The sequence below is a fragment of the Trichechus manatus genome, unplaced genomic scaffold, assembly GCF_000243295.1.
Source record: "Trichechus manatus latirostris isolate Lorelei unplaced genomic scaffold, TriManLat1.0 scaffold00152, whole genome shotgun sequence".
Lineage (NCBI taxonomy): Eukaryota > Metazoa > Chordata > Mammalia > Sirenia > Trichechidae > Trichechus > Trichechus manatus.
The window spans coordinates 2,995,605-3,020,757 of NW_004444088.1; the positions used below are offsets into that span (position 1 = coordinate 2,995,605).

The 25,153-nt window shown below is 40.1% G+C and overlaps 1 protein-coding gene across 1 annotated transcript in view; it reads right to left on the reverse strand.

The window, feature by feature from the left end:
• Positions 1–12,390: 12,390 nt before the first annotated feature.
• Positions 12,391–25,153, reverse strand: part of CHMP4C (charged multivesicular body protein 4C) — a 28,190-nt gene continuing 15,427 nt past the window's right edge. Inside the window, exons 2-5 of the mRNA XM_004385991.2 lie at positions 18,850–19,027; positions 16,395–16,509; positions 13,156–13,309; positions 12,391–12,970 (exon numbers count right to left, since the gene is read on the reverse strand). Of these exons, the coding sequence (XP_004386048.1) occupies positions 12,909–12,970; positions 13,156–13,309; positions 16,395–16,509; positions 18,850–19,027 (509 nt within the window). The 3' untranslated portion in view covers positions 12,391–12,908. The remainder of the gene's footprint in view (positions 12,971–13,155; positions 13,310–16,394; positions 16,510–18,849; positions 19,028–25,153) is intronic.

Sequence of the window (25,153 nt, forward strand, 5' to 3'; positions counted from 1 at the left end):
GCCACATAAACCAGAGACTTCATCAGCCTGAGACCAGAAGAACTAGATGGTGCCCAGCTACCACCAAGGACTGCCCTGACAGGGAACACAACAGACAGTCCCTAATGGAATAGGAGAAAAGTGTGGTGCAGAACTCAAATTCTAGTAAAAAACCAGACTTAATGGTGTGACTGAGGCTGGAGAGACCCCAGAAGACATGGCCCCCAGACTCTCTGTTAGCCCAAAACTAAAACCATTCCTGATGTCAACTCTTTGGACAAAGATTAGACTGGACTATGGGACATAAAATGATTCTCATGAAGAGTGTTCTTTTTAGCTCAAGTAGATACATGAGACTAAATGGGCAGCTCCAGTTCGGAGGTGTGATGAGAAGGCGGAGAGGGTCAGGAGCTGGTTGAATGGACATGGGAGATCAGGGGTGGAAAGGAGGAGTGTGTTGTCACAGTATAGGGAGAGCAACTAGGGTCACATATCAATGTGGGTATAAATTTTTGTATGAGAGACTAACTTGAATTGTAAACTTTCACTTAAAGCGTAACAATAAAGAAAAGAAAGACAACATATACAACAGACAAGGGGTTCATTTCCATAATACATAAAGGCTCTTAAAGTCAAAAACAAAACACTTCAGAGAAATGAGCATTTTGGAATAGGCAACTCCAGTGCGATGGATCACTTTTATATGGCCTTTCGTCACTATGAGTCAGAATCAACTTGATGGCAACGGATTGCCATGGTCTTGTAATTCCCATCAAATAACTGAGCAGGGCTATGCACATAAGGTGCTTGTGACCCACCAAGGGGGTTGGACAGTTTGCTAATAATGCAGATAGATACATGGCAGCCACGTGAGGGTGGGACTATGCAAGTAAGGTATATGGAACCCTAACAGGTTTGCCATCCCACTAAACTGCTTAACGGGAGACACAGAGAAAGGGAGGAGCTGTAACGTGGAAGACAGTGAGAGACAGCAGCAGCAGAGCCAGGAGATTGGCACAAGATGGCACAGTGGGCTTCCCACCACACAGAACAAGGCGGTTACAGTGGGTGTACTGACCCACAGAGCAAGAGAGCTGAGCGCCTTTGGGCTGAGGCTTACTGGCAGAGTGGGGTGCCTCCAGGCACTTACTGGCAGAGCTAAAGGGCTTTGTAACACTTGCCCAAGCAGGGCAGAGGCCGGGTCAAGGGGCCGAGGGGCTGAGAGGCTGAGGGCCAGAGAGAGGCCTACCTGTGGACACGGCTGAGAAGAGGCTGTCCTGATTGAAGAATTGTATCCTGAATTGTGTAACTTGTTACTTCCCTAATAAACCCCATAACTGAAAACAAAAAAAACAGAATGCTCCTTATAAGGGAGGATGGCAAGACTTCATCTCACATGCTTTGGACATATTGTCAGGAGGAACCAGTTCCTGAAGAAGGTCATCATGCTTGGTAAAGTAGAGGATCAGTGAAAAAGAGGAAGACCCTTAACGAGATGGCACAGTGGCTGCAATAGTGGGCTCCAGCATAGCAACAGTTGTGAGGATGGCGCAGGACCTGGCAATGTTTTGTTCTGCTGTACATGGGGTTGCTATGAGTCAGGACCAACTCGATGGCACCTAACAACAGGGAAGGTTTATTCCTCTTTGTCACAAGCAATACAAGTAAGAAGTTAAATGAGCACCGTGAGTAAATGGTTGAGTTAGAACTTGTAGACTATTATTCTAAACTTCTTTTGTGTTTTCCAGACGACCCAGCTGGAAAATTGAGCCTTTCCCTCAATGAATCTTTAGTGAAAGTTTCTCTCATAGCACTGATATTACTTCATTACACTCACTTGTTTATATAATTCCTTTTACTCAACTCTAATAAGACAGCAGGCCTTATTTTTTACAATTGCATGTCCACCAGCTAATATGATAGTAAGAGTTTAAAACATGAATCTTGCATAATCATGTTTAATTAGGCTTCTGAGAGTTACTGTACAGGTTACTTAGCTACTTCAGTTATTAACAAGAAATAAATCCTACGTCTTGTCTCCATGTTCACGTAAAATCAAAATATTGAACAGAATCATGCCCTCATGAACAAACTACAATGGTCTGTTTAAGCTTCCTTGCTCATGGTAAGCAGAATAATGACCTCCCAAAGATGTCCATGTCCTAATCCCCAGAATCTGTAAATACACTGCCTTACATGGCAGAAGGGATTTTGCAAATGTGGTGAAGTTAAGGACCCTGAGATGGGAAGATGGTTCTGGATTGTCTGGATGGGCCCCATCTAATCAAATGGGTCCTTAAATGCAGAGGACATTTCCTGGCACAGTCAGAGGAAGATTTGACAATGGAAGAAGAGTCCAAGACGGCACCACTGCTGGCTCTGAAGCTGGGAGAAGGGGGCTAGGAGCCAAGGAATGCAGGTGGCCTCTGGAAGCTGGAGAAGAAAGGAAACACTCTGCCCTGGGGAACACAGGCCTACCAACACGGATTTTAGCTCAGTGAGTCCTCTGTTGGACTTTGGTCCTACTGAACTGTAAGATAATAAACTGGTGCCAGTTGAAGCCACTAAATTTGTGTAATTTGTTAAGACAGTAATAGAAAACTAGTATACAGCCCAATTCCTCCACCGCCACTGAGAAGCTAGAACAAAGCTCTTGGAGTCTGTATTTCCTCATGTATAAAAGGAGAGACAACAACGCTTAGCAGAGGACTCCTGGGAGGATTAAAGGCAAGGAAGAATGTGGGCCCCTCAACACAATGCCTGGACCATCGTAAGGAAGGAGACCTGCTTGTCTGAATTCACTGCTGTGTGTGACCCTGCAGTCACTGCTGCAGTCAGGCAGTCCTGCATCTTAGCTGCCAGTAAGAAGTGAAAACTGATCGCCTTTGAGGCTTCGTGGTAGAGAAGTTATCACCATGGTGCATGGCTGAGCTAGGTTGCTGGGTCTTATAAATTCCTTGAGAAGCAGCCGGCTACCCAGTAGACCAGAACATCTCCCAGTTACCACAGTCCCAGGCCACCTGTGCTCAGGGACGAGAGGGCTGCTGGTCAGCCCAGGTTTCACAGCAACCATGTTCTCCGTTCACTGGCAGCCTTGCCGTCTGCAACGATGCATGGGAGGGTGGAAGGAAGCAAGAGCGCGGTTCCAAAGACGACATCCTTTCGGGCTCGGTTAAGCTGTATGGTCTACCTTGTCTAGTTTTCATGTAAAGAACAGTTTCGGTTCTAAAGTTTCAATTAATAAAACCCAAACTTATCAATTTCCCACAAATGGAGCTGCCTGCAGCCGACTTTAGTTGGCAGGTAGCTATGACGAGCTTACAGTGCCGCCTAGTGGGAATGATGAGTGGTAGCACTTAGAACGTCTCATCCTGTAGAGGAAGAAACGACCCAGGGAGATGTCAGGAATGCCACCAATGGAAAACTCCAAGTTCCCGTGACTGGATGCTGTTTTATGGGCTTGTCTGACCTAAATGAGGTCTATCCCAAAGATGTTTATCTTCAGTGACTCTCTCATCCAAGAGAGTGTGCCGCCTGGAGTGAGCTGAAACAGACCATTTAGGTCTCAAATACCTAAATTTAGGTCTCAAATACCTAAATAGGCATTTATTTCATTTACTGTTGGATATTTTGGTGAATATTTCCCTCTACCTCCAAAAGGCAGGAATGTGGAATTGACTGTTGCCTTAGTCATTTTTATATCTAAAGCGCTAAAAAGCACTTTGAGTTTTAACTTTTTAATATATTTATTTCTATTATTTTACCTATTTTTCACTAAGATGCCAACTAGATAGTGTTGAAATGTGTCTTTTTATAACAGGTTTTAATAATTCTGTGCCCATACTCTTTATTCCTTTATGAAAACTTTCCTTTTTTTAGCTGCTTATTTTTTTTTTTTTTACATTAGCTCGTTTTCTGAAAGTGGTATGTTTGATAACATTTGTCATCTTATTTGGAAAAATACAATTTCTATTCTTTACCCCCATACATTCCCTTTTGAGGTGGAGATTAGTGTCTTGAGAGAAGTGACTTTGTTCAAAGAATTTAAGAAATGGAAAACTGCTTGACTGACTGGAAATGGGGCATTTTTCCATTTGTCAAAGTATCTCTTAGAAGCTAGAAAACCTCCTGGATGTTTTCCTATTTCTCCAACTTCTCGTCGGTTGTAATTTCTATCACCTGATGTCAGCCAGCTCTCTCCACTTGGCCTTCATTCTCTTACTAGTTGCCGGCGAGTTGACCCTGATTTATGGCGACCCCACGTGTGTTAGAGTAGACTTGTGCTCCATAGGCTTTTTAATGGCTGATTTTGGAAGTAGATTGCAAGGCCTTTCTTCCGAGAAGCCGCTGGGTGGACTAGAACCTCAAAATCTAACATTTTACCATGAAGGGGCAGGCAAATTATATTTAAAATTTCGTGATTTCAGGATCAAGTCAATAAATCATTAATTCATTCATAACTTTAATTATTTTAAACAGTACACAAATATTTCTCCAAGTTCTGTTTTATTAAGACTGTTTCCCTAAGGCTTTGTTTTATTTACAAATACTCCTAGAAACCCAAAATTTTAGTAATTATGTTTCAACTCCCTAAACACAACCCAAGTCTTATTTATGTTCTTTTACTAAATACCTTCAAAGCTGTTGAAAAGCAAAACATTTTAAGAGAAGAAAAGAGAAGGAGCTGGGAAGCACTAATGATTCTGGGGCATCTGGGGGTACCCTGTCACAAGGTTAGCTTCCTGCCCTTTCAGATCTTCCCTGGGTGACTTTAAGCAATGAAACCATCTGAAGCCTTTCTATTTGGCAGTGCTACACATTGGGCCAACGAACATCTTCTGGAAAGAAACCAGAGTAAAAACAGTTTGAATGCCATTAAACCTTAATTTTAAAACATGATCCTGAACTCTTAGATCTTAACTAAGATCTAAGCTACGTAAGCACTAACTTCTCAAATGGAGGCTGAGTTTATAATGTTTGAACTGTAATGGCATAAACGTTTTGGTTGGGGTTTGCTTGCTTTCTTTGCAATTGGAAAGAATGTTCTCCTTTAAAACTCTGTCAGTCTGGCCCAGTTTCCCTGATGTTCTTTATACAGTTTTATGCCTATGGAAATGTACATTGTCCAAATTAAAATAACCTTCTGGGAGAATTACTAGTAGAAAGGGTAGCATCTAAATCACTGTCAGAAAACAATCCTGTCCCTGTCCATTTCCTGGCTATGGCGGGCCTGCTGGCTCTCTGCTGCCCTCTACAGCCCAGGAAAGGGAAAAAGACGTTCTTCTGTGGGTTCTACTGGTCTGGAACTATTTCCTTAACGATTTTACGTCCGTGTCATCTTGTAGCCTGTTGCCTTTGAGTCCATTCCAACTCATAGTGACCCTATAGGACAGAGTAGAACTGCCCCATAGAGTTTCCAAGGAGCGCCTGGTGGATTTCAACTGCCGACCTTTTGGTTAGCAGCTGTAGCACTTAACCATTACGCCACCAGGGTTTCCCAAAAAACTCATTGCCATCAAGTCAATCCCAACTCACAGCAACCCTGTGGGGTTTCTAAGGAACAGCTGGTGGATTCAAACTGCTGACCTTTTGGTTAGCAGCTAAGCTCTTAACCACTGTGCCACCAGGGTTCCGGACTACCCCGGTGGCACAGTGATTATAGAGCTATGGTTACTAACCAAAAGGTCAGCAGTTCAAATCCACCAGGCACTCCTTGGAAACCCCGTGGGGCAGTTCTCCTCTGTCCTTTAGGTTCGCTATGAGTCAGAATCCACTTGACGGCAGCGGGTTTGGTTTTTGTTTTTTTTGGGTCATCTTGTAGCAGCAGAGATGCAGGGATGTGGTTAAGGATATGGGTTTTGGACTCAAGAAGACCTGGATTCAATGCTTCTACCATTTAGCAATTGTGTGGCCTCTCCGGGCCATTTTCAATAGTACTGTTAATGTCTGTTTATATTAATTATATTAATACTATATACTACTATATTAATACTTGGAGCCCTGGTGGTGCAGTGGTTAAGAGCTCGGCTGCTAACCAGAAAGTTGGCAGTTTGAATCCACCAGCCACTCCTTGGAAACCCTACGGGGCAGTTCTACTCTGTCCTATAGGGTTGCTGTGAGTCGGAATCAACTTGATGCCTGAGAGAGATTGAGGTTTGGTTTTGGGGGGTTTTTTGGAGCCCTGGTGGCATCGTGGTTAAAGCGCTTAGCTGCTAACCAAAAGGTCTGCAGTTTGAACCCACCAGCTGCTCCATGGGAGAAAGACATGGCAGCCTGCTTCCATGAAGATTACAGTCTTGCAAATCCTATGGGGCAGTTCTATTCTGTCTTACAGGGTCACTATGAGTTGGAATTGACTGGATGGCAAGGGGATATTAATACCTGGCTCTCTGGGTGGTGCAAATCGTTAACACACCGTTGGAAGTTCCAGTCCACCCAGAGGCTCCTTGGAAGAAAGGCCTGGTAATCTACTGAAAAATCAGTCACTGAAAACCCTATGGAGCACAGTTCTACTCTGACACACATAGGGTGCCTCGAGTCTCAGTCGACTCAACAGCAACTGGTTGGCTATACTTCCTAGCCATCTTTTGGGAAGTAACTGAAATATTGCATAAGACCATTTGCATTTAGTTGGCATACAGATAGCACATGACAGATGGTGATAATTGTTTAAAGTGCCTCTGTTGCTTTGAGGATAGACAAGAGCAGGAAGGACGCATGTTAAGCATTAACTTTATTCCAGGTACTGTACCAGCTGTGCATATATATTCCCATTTAATTCTCATGACGATACAATGAAGTTGAAAACAATATTCCTATACGTCATTATACAATGTATGCCTGAGAGAGATTGAGAAACACGCCCAGAATCTTACAGCAGACTCTGGACTACCTACGAACACGGTCTGTGTCTTGTTTACATTCACAATACCTGTCACCGAATAGTCTTTGGTGAATGACTACATGAACAAATCAATGAATTTAGGAAATTTAAACCAAACGTAAGCCTTATTCCCACATCGTACAGATTTTGCATAGGTCACGTTCAAGGAAACAGAAGTCTGACTGAAACTTTAAAGAATCGTGTCGACTGTAATTATGGATTCCTAAAAGGTGCAGAAAAAGAAGGTATACACACCACTTTATACAGAATCCTTCCTTTAATCTCCTTTAGATACCGTTTCTGTTCCCTAGAGTTTTCCACGTGTGGAAACTACTCACAGTCTCTCTCCCTGCTGTTCTGCCCTTCTGTTCTTCGTTTTCATTCACTTTCCCTCCTACAGTTTTCCTCTCTTGCAGAAGTCCTCGTTCCCTGTCTAGGATAATTCCTAGAGGCTTGGAAAGTTTACGAGCTTTGTCTAGTCTAGGACAGCTAGTAAGTGATAATATGACCCGTTGCCGTCAAGTCAATTCCGACTCATAGCAACCCTATAGGACAGAGTAGAACAGCCTTAGGGCTTCCACGGCTGTAATCTTTGCAGAAGCAGACTAGAACGTCTTTCTCGTTTGAAGTGGCTGGTGGGTTCGAACCACTGACCTTTCGGTTAACAGCCAAAGCATTTAACCATTGCACCACCAGGGCTCCTAGAGAGAGTGTATAGAGACAGTATAGAGAATCTTTATCTAAGCATGTATAGGTTATCAACCTACACACGCACACAGATACAATATATGTTACATATAACTGAAATAATTGACCAAATACATGTCACCGTTTCAGCGCTCCACAGAGAAGCCTAAACTGGAGTTTTTCCTGACTGCTGAAAGGTAACACTTAATCCACCTAATATCATAAATAATAGTGTAGGATAACCTTCAATAGCCTGCGGATACTAGAAACGTTCAGGAGAATCATTCATAATCAGAGTCATTACCTGCTTGCTCAATGTCCATACACTTCTAAATAACAGCTCCATTGCGTGCACTGTTTGTAAACCTTTAATGTATACTGTCTTTTTCTTCTTGAAAATAACACAAGTGTCTTGTAAATAGTGCAATAAAACTCACGCTACACTCAGAAACAAATGACAATGTGCATTTGAAGTTGGAGGAGGATGTTAGCTATTTTAAGAAACAGTTAAAATAACTTAATTTAGTATCTGTTAAAATTAAGGAGATGGAGAGAACGAAATGGAGAAATGAAATAGAAATGGACTTAAATTTCGTCAGTTTGTTCCCGAGGGCTGTAATGTAATGGTACTAAGACATCCTTATTAGTTCTAGCTTCTCTGGGTTTTTCTTTTCTTTCTTTCTTTTCTTTTTTTTTCGTCTTGCTGGGATTGCAAACTTTGACGCATTATCCAATTTGTTTTAGTAAGACTCATGCCATTGTGGTGTATAAACCATTTGGTACTTCAATTTCCACTAAATAATCAGTGCTCAAACTCAGTGCTTGCCAAGAATAAGAAATGCTTTAGTTCAGATTTAATTATTTTCATTGTTGAGTCAGCATCTGTTGTGTGTAAATGACCAACATCCATTCCACCATCTTCAGGTGGGAATACCTTCGTTATGCTTTAGAAAACTCCCTCTCTTGCCTCTCATTTCATGTAGGTTCAGTTGGCTGATGCCAGAGGTGGTCACATGAGCCACGCTGGACCAATCAAATGCTAAGGCTCTGGACTCTGACTTTCGAGCAGAAAGACAGCTTGCTCAAAATGATAGTATTCTGCTTTGCCATACAGCTGGCTACTCAGAAGGAATCCCTCAGATCTGGTTACCCTGAGGCTCCTTGGTTTCTATGCTTCCTAAGATGTGCGTTTTCAGCATATCCTTTGATTCTGAGAGCTATCTGTATCACTTCCTACAAATCAAAGTGTGTTTTTTAACTTGAACATGTTTCTTACAACCAAAAAGGAAAAAACCAACAACACCTAATATATAGAACATTTCATTTAACAATAACAAAACCCAAAGAGAGGTTCACCAGTGAGGTGCCACTGTAAAGTAGTAAGACCAATTTTCAGCAAGCTTTCCAGAATTTATAACTCTCAATAAAAGTTTCTCCGTTCTAAGGATGACTTGCTAGAAACACCTCTAGATGACTTATTAATACCTTTATTCTTTTTAATTTCTCTTCAATTTAAGGATGATTTACATTCACAACTTTTCTCTCATTTGTTGTTCTCTTTCCTTACTGTCAACAAAGGGGTAGCATTAGGGTTTTATTTCAAAGTATTTTTAATTTCTTTTCCAATTAAAATATCACCTTTTGCACAACTTTTTTTTTTAAATTTTTTAACACTTTAACAGTTTAGCTCTTCAAATCATGCATCATCTATACATGCATTGATAGTAAGGAGTTAGTTTTCCCCAGCACTAACCAACAGGAATATGTGAGCTACATATGTAGTTTTAAATATCCCCAGTCATATGAAAAAAATAAAAAGAAACAGGGGAAATAAATTTTAATATTTTATTTAACCCAATACATCCAAAATAATATAATTTCAATATGTAATCGACATAAAAAATTATTAATGAGACACTGTACATTCTGTTTTTCATGCAAAGTCCTTGAAATCCAATGTGTATTTTACACTTACAACACATCTCAGTTCAGATGCAAATTTACACCAGATAGTTGGTCTATATATAGACTTCATAAATTTTACAGTTGAAAAAGTAGATTCATGTTGTTCCAAACATACTTAAAGTTTTCCAATAACTGAATCAAATATCCATTTTTAAATTTAACTAAAGTTAAATGAAATTAAAAATTCGGTTCCTCAGTTGTACTACCCACATTTCAAGTGCTCATTCTATGTGGCTAGCGGATACGGTTTTGGCTGTGCAGGTCTAACTGAGCTAGCTATGCATGTGTGTTTCACAAGGGGAGGGGAGACATTCAGACGTCTCTCAGGTCTCACTCACAAGGTTTTGACATTTTAACATTCCATAGTAACTTTTGTTATTGAAAGCTATAAAAATTTCTGCTTGAGGACCATTGAACTTCAACAAACTGGGGTTTATAGTTTTCATCAAATTTGGAAATTTGGGGACCATTATTTCTTCAATTTTTGTTTCTGTTTTGTTTTCTCTCCCACATTCCCCCCCAACCCTCACCCCACCACCAGTCTGTGTGGGTACTACACTTCTAGGACTACAATTATCTGAATGTTGGGCTGCTCACGATAGTCCCACAGCTCACTCGGACTCTGTACAGATGTTCTTTTTGTTCTCTGTCTTTTTCCCTCCGTGTTTCATGTAGGATAGTTTAAATTGCTGTCTTCAACTTCGCCTGTCTTTTCTTCCGCAGTGTCTAGCCTGCTATTAATCCCATACCCGTTGCCGTCAAGTGAATTCCAACTCACAGCAACCTTATAGGAAACAGTAGAACTGTCCCATAGGGTTTCCAATGCTATAATCTTTTCAGAAGCAACCTGACACATCTTTCTCCTGCAGAGTGGCTGGTAGGTTCAAAACCACCGACCTTTCAGTTAACAGCCAAGTGCTTAACCATTGTGCCACCAGGACTCCTGTTAATCCCATTGACTGTTAATTTCTTAAATTTCAGATAGTGTATTTTTCTTCTCTAGTATATGAGCCCTGGTGGTGCAGTGGTTAAGAGTTCAGCTGCGAGCCTGGGAACCAAAAGGTCGGCAGTTCAAGTCCACTAACTGCTCCTTGGAAACCCCATGGGGCAGCTCTACTCTGTCCTGTAGGGTCACTATGAGTCCGAATCGACTCAATGGCAACAGATTTTTTTTTTAGTATTTTTATTTGCATCTTTTTAAATACTTTCCATTTATCTCTTCGTCACAATCATGTTTTTCTCTATTTTCTTGAACATATGGAATATATTTATAAGAGCTGTTTTAATAGACTTGTGTTCAAATTCTATCATCTATGTCATTTCTGAGTCCGTTTCTATTGGTTGGTTTTTCTTGTGGTTGTGGGTTGTGTTTTCCTGCTTCCTTGAATATCTGAAAAATTTTTATTGGATGCCAGACTTTGTGAATTTTCTGCTATTGGGTACTAGGAGTTTGTTGTTGCTGTTTCTGCTTATTTGATTGTTTTATATTGCATTAAACGGTTTTGACTTTATTCTGGAATGTAGTTAAGTTACCTGGAATCATTTGATCCTTGTTTTTAAGCTTTTTAGGGTGAGTCTTCAGTCTAGGCATAAATTTACCCCACTACTGAGGCAATACCCTCCTGAGAACTCAAGCCAGCGTCCTATGTGGTGGCTCTTTCCACTCTGGCTGGTAGAACACAAACTGTCTGCCCCTGTGGCAGCTCTGGGGATTGTGCAGCCTAATTCTTTCTGGTGGTTCTTCCCAGTCTCAATGGTTCCCTCCTATGCTTAGGCAGATCAGTTTTCAGGCAAAGACTTGAGGGGACCCATCTGCAAATCTCCAGAGTTCTCTCTCTCTGTGGCTCCCTCCTTTCCAGAATACCTCCCCACACATTTTCTTTAACTCAGCAAGACTTCTGCGCTCTGGCTGAGCTCCCCTTTCCTTTGCAGGCAGTACACTGGGGCACTGGAAAGGCTCACTTCATTTGTTTTCCTTCTCTCAGGAATCACAGTCCAGCACTGTCTGTTGTTCAATATCTGGAAACTGTTGTTGAATATATTTAGTCTAGTTTCATAGTTGTTGAAGGTAGGGAGGTAAATCTGGTTCCTGTTATTCCATCAGGTCCCAAAAGATATAAAAATAACCATTCGTTTAACAAATGTTTACTAAATGCCTACTGTAGAGGAGGAACCCGGGTCTCTTATCGGCAGGCTTAGCGCCCTTTCTATTCCGCTGTGTTACCAGGCAAATGTAGAAAATACTAAGATGCTTTGTATAGTGATACCAGTCATTACTACACAAATATTTTTGTAATTTATTTTCATTTAAAAATAATCATGGCCAAAATTTTATTCAAAAGATACACTTTTAAATTGCCTAGATTTTTTCAGTACTTAAACGGACTACTCTGTAAAGTGTACATAAATGTACAAGAGAGCCCAAAACAGAAAAGAATGAGCACTCACACACTTAGTGCGCTGAAGCTCTAACAGCACCGTAATGGGCCCGGAGTGTTAACGCAGCTCCCTAAGTGGCTAAATGACACCCAGGAGAGTCTCGCTCAGCAATGTAAGCTGTTAGTGCTTTCAGACATTTCGGGAAATGCATCCAGTGCCCCATTTCAAGCTTAATTGGCATAATAAATGTCAATTAAAGCTCCTTTAAGATTTTAAACTGCAAAACGCCAGTGAAACTATGTATGTATAGACTCACACAAGACTATTTTGCAAGAAATCTCTCCTAAAAGAGACATATGGATTTATGCTTACCATAGGCTACATGGAAACCCTGGTGGCATAGTGGTTAAGAGCTATGGCTGCTAACCAAAAGGTCAGCAGTTCGAATCTACCAGGTGCTCCTTGGAAACTCTACGGGGCAGTTCTCCTCTGCCCTAAAGGGTCACTGTGAGTTGGAATCAACTTGACAGCAACAGGTTTGGTTTTGGTTTTTTTACAGGCTACGTGTCTTCAAAAACGGATAAACACAGCAAACTTGCATTCACTTCAAAAAAGGAAGTTATTTTGCCCCACAGTCTTAAAGGTATCACTCTTACATGGCTTATAAACCGTTGTATGCCTTATGTGTAAGTAGAATTCAGTTTTATTTCAACAAATACATATACAGACTCAATATATATCTGTATATACAATGTTTGTTTGCATTTCCAAGACTAGAAATACAGAAGTGAACGGGGTAGACAGAGCTCCTGTTATCACCGTGGATGGATCCTTCCAGATGCTGCCACCTCTGATTCTATGTCTACACATCACTCCTTTCTTAAGCGTTACATTACAGTGAATGGTCCAGTGTGAATATAAAACAGTATCTCTGTTAACTTCTAAACTTGGCAATTCGTTTATATGTCTTATGTATATCTCATTAATTTAAGTGTCAAAAAAATTCCGTCTTAGTTTAAGTAGCCCAAGCTGCCAAGTGTTTGAAATCATCGTCTTCTTCTGTCCTCCTGGAAGATGCTGAGATGTAAAATGGATACAAATTAGTAATTGGTGACATTCATACACTTACCATGGAAAACAGGAATGAATTACGGATGAAAATGTGTATGTTTATAGAATCAAAAATAAGTGCTAAAAGGGAAGAGCTTGGTTATCATTTTAGGCAACCATCTGGCCACGGGTAGTGGAGGTGGGTAACAGACCTGCTCGGGATCGACGTGCAGTGGAGGCCATGCCTGGCCGTCTATCTGGCTGTGCTGGGAGGGAGGAAGAGGGCACATTTGGAAGTCGGATATTTGTCATCTTCTTATTTAATTCCTCCTGCTCCAGTTCTTCAAGTTCTGCCATCAGCTCATCCTGAACACAGGAAAAAAGAAGAATTATGGAGTTAATGTTTCAAGAAGTGAGTTTCCTCGAACACAATAACAAGAACATCTGCTACCCAATTGATATGTGAGAACCCAGTGAAATGGAATATTTGTTTTAAAACTAAGTCTTTTTGCAACATTGAGCAGTGATTAAAAAATGAATATTTGGGGTTGTGCAAATTTGTTATAGTTAATCTCATAATACTTCAGTAAACAGTCAAGTAAGTAATTTCTGTTAGCTGAATATATAACCTCCACAGTTTCTAGGAAATTTACACCTTGCCTGTCATATTTCCACTTTATCTTTTCTCCTGCTGAAAATTAAGAATTTGTGAAATAGTCTCAATGTCTTCGAGAGTAATAAATATTTTTACGTGGGCTAATACTATTAAAAATGAAACAGAAACAGGTATATAAATAGCATAGTTTATAGAAAAGTAATGATACTATGGTTTTTATATCACCAAAGCCAATATAAATTGTGCTGTGTGTTTGGGTTGAGAGAACTTCAACTCAAGGTAGATGCACTGCATGTCCTTCTTTAAACCATAATCCCAGAGAGTATGGATTAATCCTAAACTATCTTCTGTCTTAAACCTTAAGGAGGCAAGGCGAGTTTGAGATCTTAAGGGTATAAGCAGGGCTTTGAACTGGTTCATTCCAGTTTGACTCCCTGCTGAGAATTTGCACCTTCACCCCAGATATACTGAATCAGAATCTACATTTTAACAAGCTCCCCAACTCTACATAAGAATCACCTGAGGATACATAAGAATTACCCGGGGATCTTGTTAAAATGTAGCGTCTGATTGCATATATCTGGGAGCGGAAATGCAACTTCTCATTAGGTGTCAAACCAGAATGAACCAGTTGGAAGCCCTGGGAGTAAGTCACGGTATGACAGATTTGACATGACCTGAGAGAGTTCAGATCTTACTGGCTCCATGAGTCCTTATTACCCCTCAGAAAGAGGTTGGGAGTTGAAAGTAAATTTGTCATCATTGAAATTCTGACATTGTCAGGATTACAAATGACCTGACCACTCTTATATTTAACCAAGTAGAGTCTTCATTCATTCCTTCATTCATTCATCATTCAACAAACCATTATTGAGAGCTGACTCCTTACCAGGTATTGCACTCAGTACAGGGAATACAAAGCTAAATAGATGGTCCCTGAATTCAAGGATCTCATGCTCGAATGTGGGAAATAGGCACATAAACAAATAATTATCCTATATTAAAGTGAGGCTAATGGTACTATGGGGCAATGGAAACTTATGCCAACCACATTTTATCGAGTCAGCTGGTCTCAGACATACAGCAAGCTAAAAGATTGTCTGGCTTCTATTAAATTTGCCTTATGGAAAGGAAATAAAACATGATGGTGTGTGGGATGGAGCTCTGGGGGCACGGTGTTTAAGAGCTCAGCTGCTCACCAAAAGGTCGGCAGTTGGAATCCACCAGCAACTCCTTGGAAACCCTATGGGGCAGTTCTACTCTGTCCTACTGGGTCGCTATGAGTTGGAATCAACTCTACGGCAACGGGTTTGGTTTTTGGACGGGTGTATGGGAGTTGGGCCATGGAAATATTACGGTCAGTGTATATGTGTGCTTCCTGCTTCTCCACAGGCTATATGAATAAAGCGACATCAGAATCACTACACTGATCACCTCTTTATTTTCACAAAACAATTAAGTACAAATATAGTAAATACAGTAATGGAAGAACGGGAAGGTTTCCTACTCAGCGTGCATACCCAGAATTGCCAACAGTGCTGGATAGTTATTGACAGCATTGGAAAGATACTTATATTTTCTTTAGAAAATATGAGGACAACCGAATAAGCATCTCCTCCATCGTTTTCAGCCGTCAGGTACAAACACTTACTCAATCATAGATAAGAGAATTTTAGAACTTAATGAACTTTAGAGATAATCCAGTGATTCAGTGATTTTCATTTAATAGATGAGAAAACTACGGGTCCAAAAACTAAAAGAACTTACAAAAAGCTTAACGATAAATGGTAGAACCAGATGTCCTCATGCTTAGCCCAAAGCCCTTTCTACCACATCACAACACACGCATTAGGTGCTTATTCGTCTACACCAGGAGTTGGCAAACTTTCTCTGTAAAGAGCCAAACAGTAATATTCTAGGCTTTGTGGGCCGTAGTCTCTGATGCATAACCTTCTCTGTTGTTGCTGCTGTTTCCAACAACCCTTTAAAAATGTAAAAATCATTCTTAGCTCACAGGCTGTACAAAAACAGGCTGTGGGAAAGATCTGGCTCACAAGCCGTATTTTCCCGACCCCTGCTATGCACCATTTAAGTAAATTGTTGACACACAATTCTTTTTTTTTTTTTTTGACATGCAATTCTCATTTTCTAAGACTCCATGGAACTATATCTTACTTGTTAAATGTGTCATTTTAAATACCATATAGATATGGGAAGTCGGATTCTTTGCCATGCTAATCTGATAACTGGAAATCGTTCCAAACGTGGACTAATCCTACTTGTGTATGTTTTGAGCAGAATGACTGAAATTCACAGTGCAGACATCACCATTATAATTATAGTCTGTGTTATTGGACTGATTAATCTAAATGGAATGTGTGTGTTAATAATGCCACTCCACATTTATTTTTTTTCATAGCCTGAGTAATAAACAGAAGCTGCCTAACCTCTAATTTAACAGCTATAGAGCATGATACGTCTCTTCCTTGCAGAGTGACACCGTCTGTTTTGCCGAGATGTACAAGCACTTGATTCCTCGTAATGGGCCTGTTTAGGCTTCAACCATTAAAAGTCACTCACTTAAAATAATTACATACTGCCTTTTCCTTAATAGCTGAAAACTTAATTAGGAGGCTGTTTGCCAAACTATATTAATCTTTTCTTTAAATCAGAGCTAACAACACTTCATCTTCCTCTTAAGAGAAGTACATTTCTAACAAATGTTTTTTACTAGATAATTCTTTAAGTAAGAAGGGAACCTGCCTGCTATATATGGGGAAAACTGCTCTTTACAGTAGACCACAGATAGAGCATTTTTTACACGGTGTCACCTACCTCATCAAAGTCATCACCAAACCCAACCCGTTGAGAAAACGCTTCTGAGATTTCCTGGGCAATGTCCTGCTGCTCTGTGATCTCTTGCATCAAATCATCTATTTTGTTCACATCCCTGGGAAGTAATATTTTGTTGAAACATTTTAGAATTTTAACTTAAAATTATGAATTCAGATATAATCCTGTATGAAAAAAAGTCAACTTAATATAAATTCTTAGCTACTTAAGTAGGGTAACAAAAATTCCTAGTGCTGATTTGCATTTAAAAAAAAAAAAGAATCCTTTACATGCACATCTATTTAAAATATTACATAGATAGCCGCTACATTTGGAAGTCACTAGAAATCGTATTATTTTATAGTTAGAATATCTGTGGCCTGTTTGGAACTTTTGTCCGGTAAGGCATACACAAAATTTAAATAGATGCTGCTGCGTATCAGCTTTCCAGGACATGGTGCCATGGACCACCGAGGACCACCGTGACCACGGTAAGCTACGGCAACTCTCAGTAACCACTATCGGACAGCAGCCTTTTGCAGAGCTAACCTCTGGAACTGGAGAGCTATTTCACAGAATGCCTTCTAGCTCTGGGATTCTGTCTCCTGGGGCCTTTCCGGTAGCTACTGATGTTCTTGGAGATGACTGATGAGAGCAAGGTTAGGCCTCTGAAGCTCTCAGGAGAATCAGCAATGTAGCAAAGGAATCTGGGTGGCCAACAGGCCCAGAATGGACAGCTACATCAGCGACGCTTTCTAGCGCCTGAGCCCCACTGGCCCCTAACCACCAGCCCAGGCCCACGGTATCTAAATATCAGTATCTGAACTGCTTCTATGGTAACCTGTCTCTGAATCATTTTTCCAACTCTGAAACCAGGCCAAACCATTGACTGGATACAAGAGAAGCGACAATATTCCTCATTATTGAGTAACCTAGTAACTGAAATTTTGATTCCCAGTCGAGTTATTTTTTTATGAGTCTCCCAGACTCTATTCAAGGTAAAAGCTGAGTGTTTTGACATACAATCACATGGTAATCAAAAAGAACGGATCCCTGGTGGTGCAGTGGTAAGAGCTATGGCTGCTAACTAAAAGGTCGGCAGTTCGAATCCACCAGTCACTCATTGGAAACCCTATGGGGTGGTTCTACTCTGTCCTATAGGGTCACTATGAGTTGGAATTGACTTGATGGCAACGGGTTTGGTTTTGGTAATCAAAAAGAATACTTTGACCACTGTCCTACCACCTCTCATTTCCAACCCTTACTGCTGTTCATAATGAATATATTTATAAAAAAAGGTATGAGAAAGGTATGCCAAAAGTTTGGGCCTGAGAGTAGATTTTCCCAAGAGGAACACAATGGGATGATGCTGGTAAGGTTATGGGTTTTGTAATACATTTTAGAGTCCAACTTATAGCAACATTAGAGGATTCTGATGCAGATAATGAAAATAATGATCTTTCTGAAGATGTCAAAATGGCAACTGATTGTTAATGAATTATCAAGGCAAGAAAAAGTGAGAAGAAGTTGTCTTCATTGACTCCCGCTTCCCCTTTCTCCACCTTTCCCATCCTATGGAATCTTCTCTACGTCCCTCAGACACTCAGTGCTCTTGTACATCCCTGGCCCAGACCCCATTGTCATGTCCGTGTCCAGACTCCAGAAAGGATCAGGTCCTGGGCATTTATTCCCCAAGGTGAATGTAAAGTAAATTGCCACCAGTCCCACTACACGATGAATATTGATTATTGAGTGCTTCCTTTGTGCCAGGCACTAGGCTAAGTGCATTCAATCTAGTATCTCATTGAATCTCACAATAACCGTATGAGTTAAGAACTATCATCATCTCCAATTTACTGATAAGGAAACTGAATCACAGAGAGGCAAAGTAACTTGCCCAAGGGATAGTCAGCAGTGGAGCTGGGATTATAACTCAGAAGATCTGAGTCCCAAAGCCTTGCCAATAAGGTAATAACTATTATTCTAATTTAGTGGTTCCCAAACATTGGTTAGTATCAGAATCAGCTGGGAAACTGGGTTAAAAACAAAAGGCCCCAGGCTCTCTCCTGCTTTAAGGGGCTTGGACCTCAGTGCTCTGTTGGGCCTCTAGGTGATTCTGAGTCCCACAAAAGTTTGACCACCACTATTCTATAGTTCTAAAACCCTCAGATGACTATACTTAATTCAAAATTATGAAATAGAAGTATTTACGAGTGGAGTTTCAGTGGAGGCAGCTTGGAAACATTAAGGGCAAAGTATCTTTCAGGTCCTCTCTGAAACCACTATAGTTTTGGTTTTGTTGATTGTTTTTGCCACTCTAATCCTTCTCTGACAGAGCATTCCATTTCAACACGTCAAAGAGCCTCAAATGAATACACTCATTCCTGCAAAGACCATCACATAGCTCCAACGGTCCCTCTCCACATCAAGGGAATGTATGACACCCAAAGTCACTCACATGTTTTCATGAACTGCTTTCATTGCTTTTGCTGCAAAGCCCATGTTCCTTAGCACCTCGGTGTTGGTGTGTGAGTTTTCCAGGGCTTCTCTCTGGAACTCAATGGTGGACAGTGTGCCATCAATCTGAGTTAGCTGCTTCTCAAACCTCTTCTTTCTCTTTAGTGCCTGTAATGCAGCTAAATAAGGAAGAAGCCACATTTATATGGAGAGCACCCAAGCCAGTAGTCAAGAAACATTCACTCAGTACCAACTACAGACTCAGCGCTGTTGACACTTAAACACCAAGAGTATACCAACTAAACCTGAGAAACTGGAGGCTGACATCTGTCTTCTCAATTACCAACTACCACTCCCTTAAATATTTCATGACTCTTTTTCTTCCAAAGGTCGGGCAAGTAGGAAAGGCCAGAAAGTCAATTTTCATATTCCATATAATATACCACAGCAGTGTTTCTGTCAATATTGGGTTTTAGAAAAAGGATAGATAAAAATATGAGTAAAAATTATACAGTAGAAATATGAAACTTTAGAGGAAGGAAAGACCTTAATGATTGTTGATTCTAGCACAATTTCCTTATTGCGAGGACAAGTTAATCGAGACTCAGAGAATTAAGTGACATGCTTGCAGACAGACAGCTAGTGGCAACTGGAACCAGAATGTAGGGTGGCGAGCTGCAGGCCTGGGTCTGAAGGTTATGAGATGGTCATTAAGGTCACACTCAGTCACGAGTGTGCATGAAATCAACACCACTAAAGTCATACTCCAGGATTTATGGCATACTGGTGAGAGGATTGAGTGCTTCCTTCAGAAAAATGATATCCCTTAGCACTTTAGCAAGATAACCTTACCTACTTCACTCCAAAACCACAGACCTAACCGAGTCCTTTTGACTGTGATTCCTTGGAAGACACTCCCTGCAAAAAAAGAGAGACCCTAAAGTATGAATTTTCATAGGCCATTTAGGATAGAGTGCAGAAAAAGAGCAGCAGAGGAATATGTTAATATAAAGATAAGCGATGATTAACTGAAATTGACAAAAGAACTCAAATAGTTCTGTGGTTTCAGAGTGAAGCATGTAAGCTATCCCAACAGAGATTTCTGAGACAAGTCTCTCTACTAACACTGTTTTGATCAATTTCTTCTTGTAATTCCAACAGAAGGAGTCCTGGCGGTGCAGTGGTTAAGTGCTCGGCTGATAACCGAAAGGTCGATGGTTCAAACCCACCAGCCACTCCTGGGAGAAGGATGTGGCAGTCTGCTTCTGTAAAGATTATAGCCTTGGAAACCCTATGGGTCAGTTCTACTCTGTCCTACAGGGTAGCTATGAGTTGGAATTAACTCAGTAGCAAGGGATTTGGTTTTAATTCCAATAGATTTGATTCATTCCAATGTTTTCTGTTTGGTGCGCAAAGACTCATATCCATTATACACTCAGTGGATTTTACAGTTGGTCAATACCGTGTTCAATTTAACACTTTTTGCCCACAATTCCATTTTGTTTTATATTAAATTGGTAACTCTGCTTTCTTTTTGTTACAATTTGCCTGTAATATTTTTACCTGAACCTCTATATCAAAATTGTTTGCTTTTCTTTTTTTGGTGCACCTATTGTAAATAGCATATACTTGAATGTTTTGTTCACGAGATTATTTTTAACCCATTTAGGTAGTCTCTATCTTTGAATGTAAGATTTCAGCCCATTTTCATTTACTGTGGTAGCGCATATCTACATGATATGGTTTTTTTACTGTCATCTTTTTTGGTTTTCTATTATGATTTTTTGCTTTCTTGTCTTTATGTAGATTGATCAAGTTTTGTTTTTGTTTTTCCCATTTAATTACTGGAGAGTTATATATCCTAGATTTGCTCTCTTGCTGGATACGCTTTTATTAAAAATATACATATATAATTAAAATTAAGTTTTCTCTCCATTTTGAAAATTAATCAGTATCTATAATTTACTATTCCCAAACAAGAGTCTCTTCCCCCAATGTTTCACTGAAATAATCTGAAATTTTAGTTCCAGGTGATTACCATTCTTTATTATTCTTCCGACTTAAAAAAAAAATCTTAACATTTGCATTAAGTTTCAAAGACACAATTTCAACAGTTATTTACACTGAACTATACTCTTTATTGGCTTATTAACACCTCTTCTCATAACTTATGCTGTCACATTTCTTGAAAAAATTCTTTTTTCAATTTACTGGAGTAAATCTCAAAGATTTTATTCAGAAAAGGTGCATAGATATAAATTCTCTGAATACTGTAGGTCTGAAAACGTCTTCATTTTGTTTTAAACTTAAGTAATAGTTTGTATTTTTACAAAATTCTAGCTTTAAAATTATTTCTAAAATTTTAAGATACTGTTCCAGTGTCTTTGGGTGTTCAAAATTGCAAAAGTTTGATGCTAATAGTAATTATTCCCATCCCTTTATAGATAATCAATTTGCTTGTTTTGTTTCCTCTCTGGAAACTTTCAGAATTTTCTTTTTTGCCTTGGAGTTCTGAAATTTCACCAGTATAGGTCTAGGTATGTGCCTTTTATTTTTTCTTTTTACAGCTTAGCATTCAACGAGTATTTTTATTCTGAAGAATCAGGTCTTCCTCATCTCAGGGAAACTGTATTTTTTTTTTAATTATTATTATTTTCCCCCTTCATTCTGTTTATTCTCTTCTGAAATTGATTTTTATCTTACTATCCCCTTCCAACCATTCTCTCAGTTTTCCCTCCTTTGAAATTCCTGTAAGATGGGTGTTGCATTCTTTAGCTCTATCCTCCAACTATTTCTCTCTCTCTCTTTTTGTTCTGTGCTCTAGGAGAATCCTTGACTTTATATTCCAGCTAACTAATTTAGTCTTCAGCTATTTTTGCTCTTTTATTAATATTTTTAAAACATTTATATTTTTAATATCCAAATTAAAATCTCTAAAGTTTAAACTTTTCTTGTTCTCTAGTTGCTCATTTTTTACGGCAGCCCATTCTGGGCTTACAGATGCAATTGCCTCTTGAATCTCTCTGAAGATACTAATACAAGTTTTGTTTTTAACATCTTTTATTTCCTACATTATCTCTCTTCCCTTGGGGTCAGCTGTTTGCTTTGTTCATCTTGGTCCTTCTCTTTCATGCAATTAGCTTTCTTCAAAATTCTTGTGATCTATTATACATCCATTATTATAAATGAAAGACTAGTTAGCATAAATAGCTGTCAGTGCCTCTAAAAAAAGAAAACCCGCCGCTGTTGAGTTGATTCTGACTCATGGTGACCCCATGTGTTACAGAGTAGAACTGTGCCCCATAGGTGTTCATGGCTGTGATCTTTTACGGAAGAAGATCACCAGGTCTTCCTTCCATGGCGCAGCTGAGTGGGTTTGAACTGCCAACCTTTAGGATAGTTGTCAAGTGCAAATCATCTGCGCCACGCAGGGATCTTCAGTGCCTCTAGCAGTGATATGAGTGTTTCCCCAGGAGGCTGCTCCCCCAAGAGGGACAGCTGACCATAGCTCTGGATACGAAATGGGTGGGGCATGTCAACAGGGTAGGGCCAGACAGGCTGGGGATTCCTGCAATTGCCAGAGAAAGGCTTTACTTCAGGTGTAGAACATTTCTACACATTTCCCTTGTGAGCGGTGACTTGTCTTTCCCCAGCCCACCCTGACCTCTGTGAAGGTCCAGGGTTAGCTCAGGCTCTGCTCTGTTTCCCCCTCCAGATGCAACACCACAATTTAACCGCTGGCTGAACACCACCTACCCTGTATTTATAGAACAGCTCTCATTTGTTTAATGTGTTTTTTTAAAAGAAAAAGATTTTAAAAAAATAAAAAGTCAACTTGCATAAAGATGTTTCTACAGTATCACATCTTCAGCCACTCAAGAGAGGCTCTGGGTTGTCACATAAATGACCAGAGCTGTGTGAGGCCTTTCTTACCCCACACAGGGGGAATGGCCAACTGACCCTCTGTGCTATCACTCTGCCTTGGAATCCATGTCTACTATTGCATTTACTACACTGCATTGCAATTATTTGTAAAATCTCTGCTCTCCCTCCTACCCCAACTACGCCTAATTATAAGCCTGTTGAGGGATGATATAATATCTTATTCACCTCTGTTTCCCCAGATCCTGGCACATGCCCAACACAATACATAACAAAAATTAACAGTAACTGAGCATTTGCTATATGCCACAATGGTGTTAACTCCTTTACGTCCATTATGTGATTTATGTAATTTAACTCTCACAATAACTCCAGCAGTAGCCCATTTTACAGAAGATGAAATGAATGAATATTAAATGAATAAATTTGATAATTTTTGTGCATGTGCTATAATGGTGGCACAGTATAGTGGAAAGGGATGGTCTTCCAGGCCGGAGTGTGAATCCATCTTCCATAATTTAATTGATGTGCTTTTGAGCAAGTCACACCTTCTGTAAGTTTCATTTTCCTCATCTGGAAATGGGGAAATAATACCTACCAGGCTGGGTGATCGTAATAATTAGTGATAATTTATGGAAAACACCGTATACAGTGCCTGTGCATGCGAGAACTCATCATGTAGATGTTATTATTAATAATGTTTTATATACGATTCTTAATTAATGAGATTGTATATCTTATTTCTGAGACTACTGAGCAACAAATTAGCCATTCTTCGTTATAACTCACCACAGCGGGAACATAATGTTATAAAACATCTCCACATTTTTATAGGCGAAATAGATAGTTTTATTCAGCAGAGTATTCTAGAAAGCTAAATGTCAAATACATATCTCCACCCAACATGCCCAGAAGTGGAATGTTCAAAACATGTCTCCTCCCTTTCTTGTCAGGCTGGTTCCTTGTCTATACTTACTTGGAACTGAACTGATACTCATTGACCTAAAAGCATTTTCCATTTTTTTTTAAAAATTCTTTTCAATTTTCCAATTAAAAAAATGCCCTGTCTTCTAGTAAAAATTATTTTCGATTACTTTCTGAAAATTCAATAAATGTAGTTTAGGAGAAAGGATGAGCTTTGGAGTCAGTAGACTTACAAGGTAGTCCTACCTCTGCCATGTAATAGCTCTGTGATGTTAACTCCTCTACGTGGTGCTCCCTCACCTGAATAACAACAACGACAACAATAATAATACCTAGAAGATGACAACAGAATGCTGTGATCTGAGGCCAGGTTGAATACTTCCCATTTGGGCTCTAACTATCCATACTTACATAGCCTTAAATAAGTTGCTTACTGGAAAATGGGGATAATAACTCATTTGGCTGTTGAGGACTAAATGAGGTGACATATGTAAAGTGTTGAGAGCACTGCCTGGCAGAGTGAGTCATCACTGTCATCATCATCCCCTTCACAGGTTGTCAGAACTATGTATTGGAAGCCACACAGGATGATGTCCAGCCTTGCGAATGTTAGCTGACATTAATAAGAAGCTCTAGTTGGGATAAAATTTAAAATGTCTATGCCCACAGAGAGGAGCCCTGGTGGCGCAGTGGTTAAAGCATTCGTCTGTTAACCAAAAGATTGGTGGTTTTAACCCACTAACCACTCCATGGGAGAAAGATTTAGCAGTCTGCTTCTGTAAAGATTTACAGTTTTGGAAACCCTACGGGGCAATTCTAGTCCATCCTATAGGGTCGCTATGAGTCAGAATCATGCTAATGTATGATTTCTGTCCTTCAAACTAGTTAGGAGAAATCTGAAAATTCACCAAGCGCTGGAATCCCAACTTACACCACAATTCCCAGACTGCAAACTACAGGTGGACCTACGCCAGAATCCCAAACTCAGAGGAAGCCAGGCAGGTACTGAAAGTAAGAGAAGAAGGGAGGCGTGAGCAAAAAGACCACCTTTGTCTTCCTCCATGGGACAGATGCAGAGAAATGTTTCTCTGCTATAACAATAAAAGAGAAAAAATTCATGCAAGATAATGATAAATGGGAGAGGACACTGGCCTCAGTGTCTGAGAGGAGACAACCCTGGTGACCTGGGGAGCATAAGCCTGATCTAATGGAAGTGATATGGCTCGGCTCTAGCTGAGGGCCACCATGCAGGCCTGTAGGTCCAGGGCCACCAGCCACTAGGATGTGCAAAAGAAACAAGAAATGTGGATTTGCATGCAAAATCCCCCAATTTTTAAATGCTGACTTACATTTTCAAAAACTACTGTGTCAAACCTGTACAAGGAAAGGTCATGGAGGCCCCATGGACAGATCGAAACTCCCCGAGGGACTGAGTTGCTGGACGGAGGGCTCTGGGGACCATGGTCTCGGGGAACATCTAGCTCAATTGGCATGACACT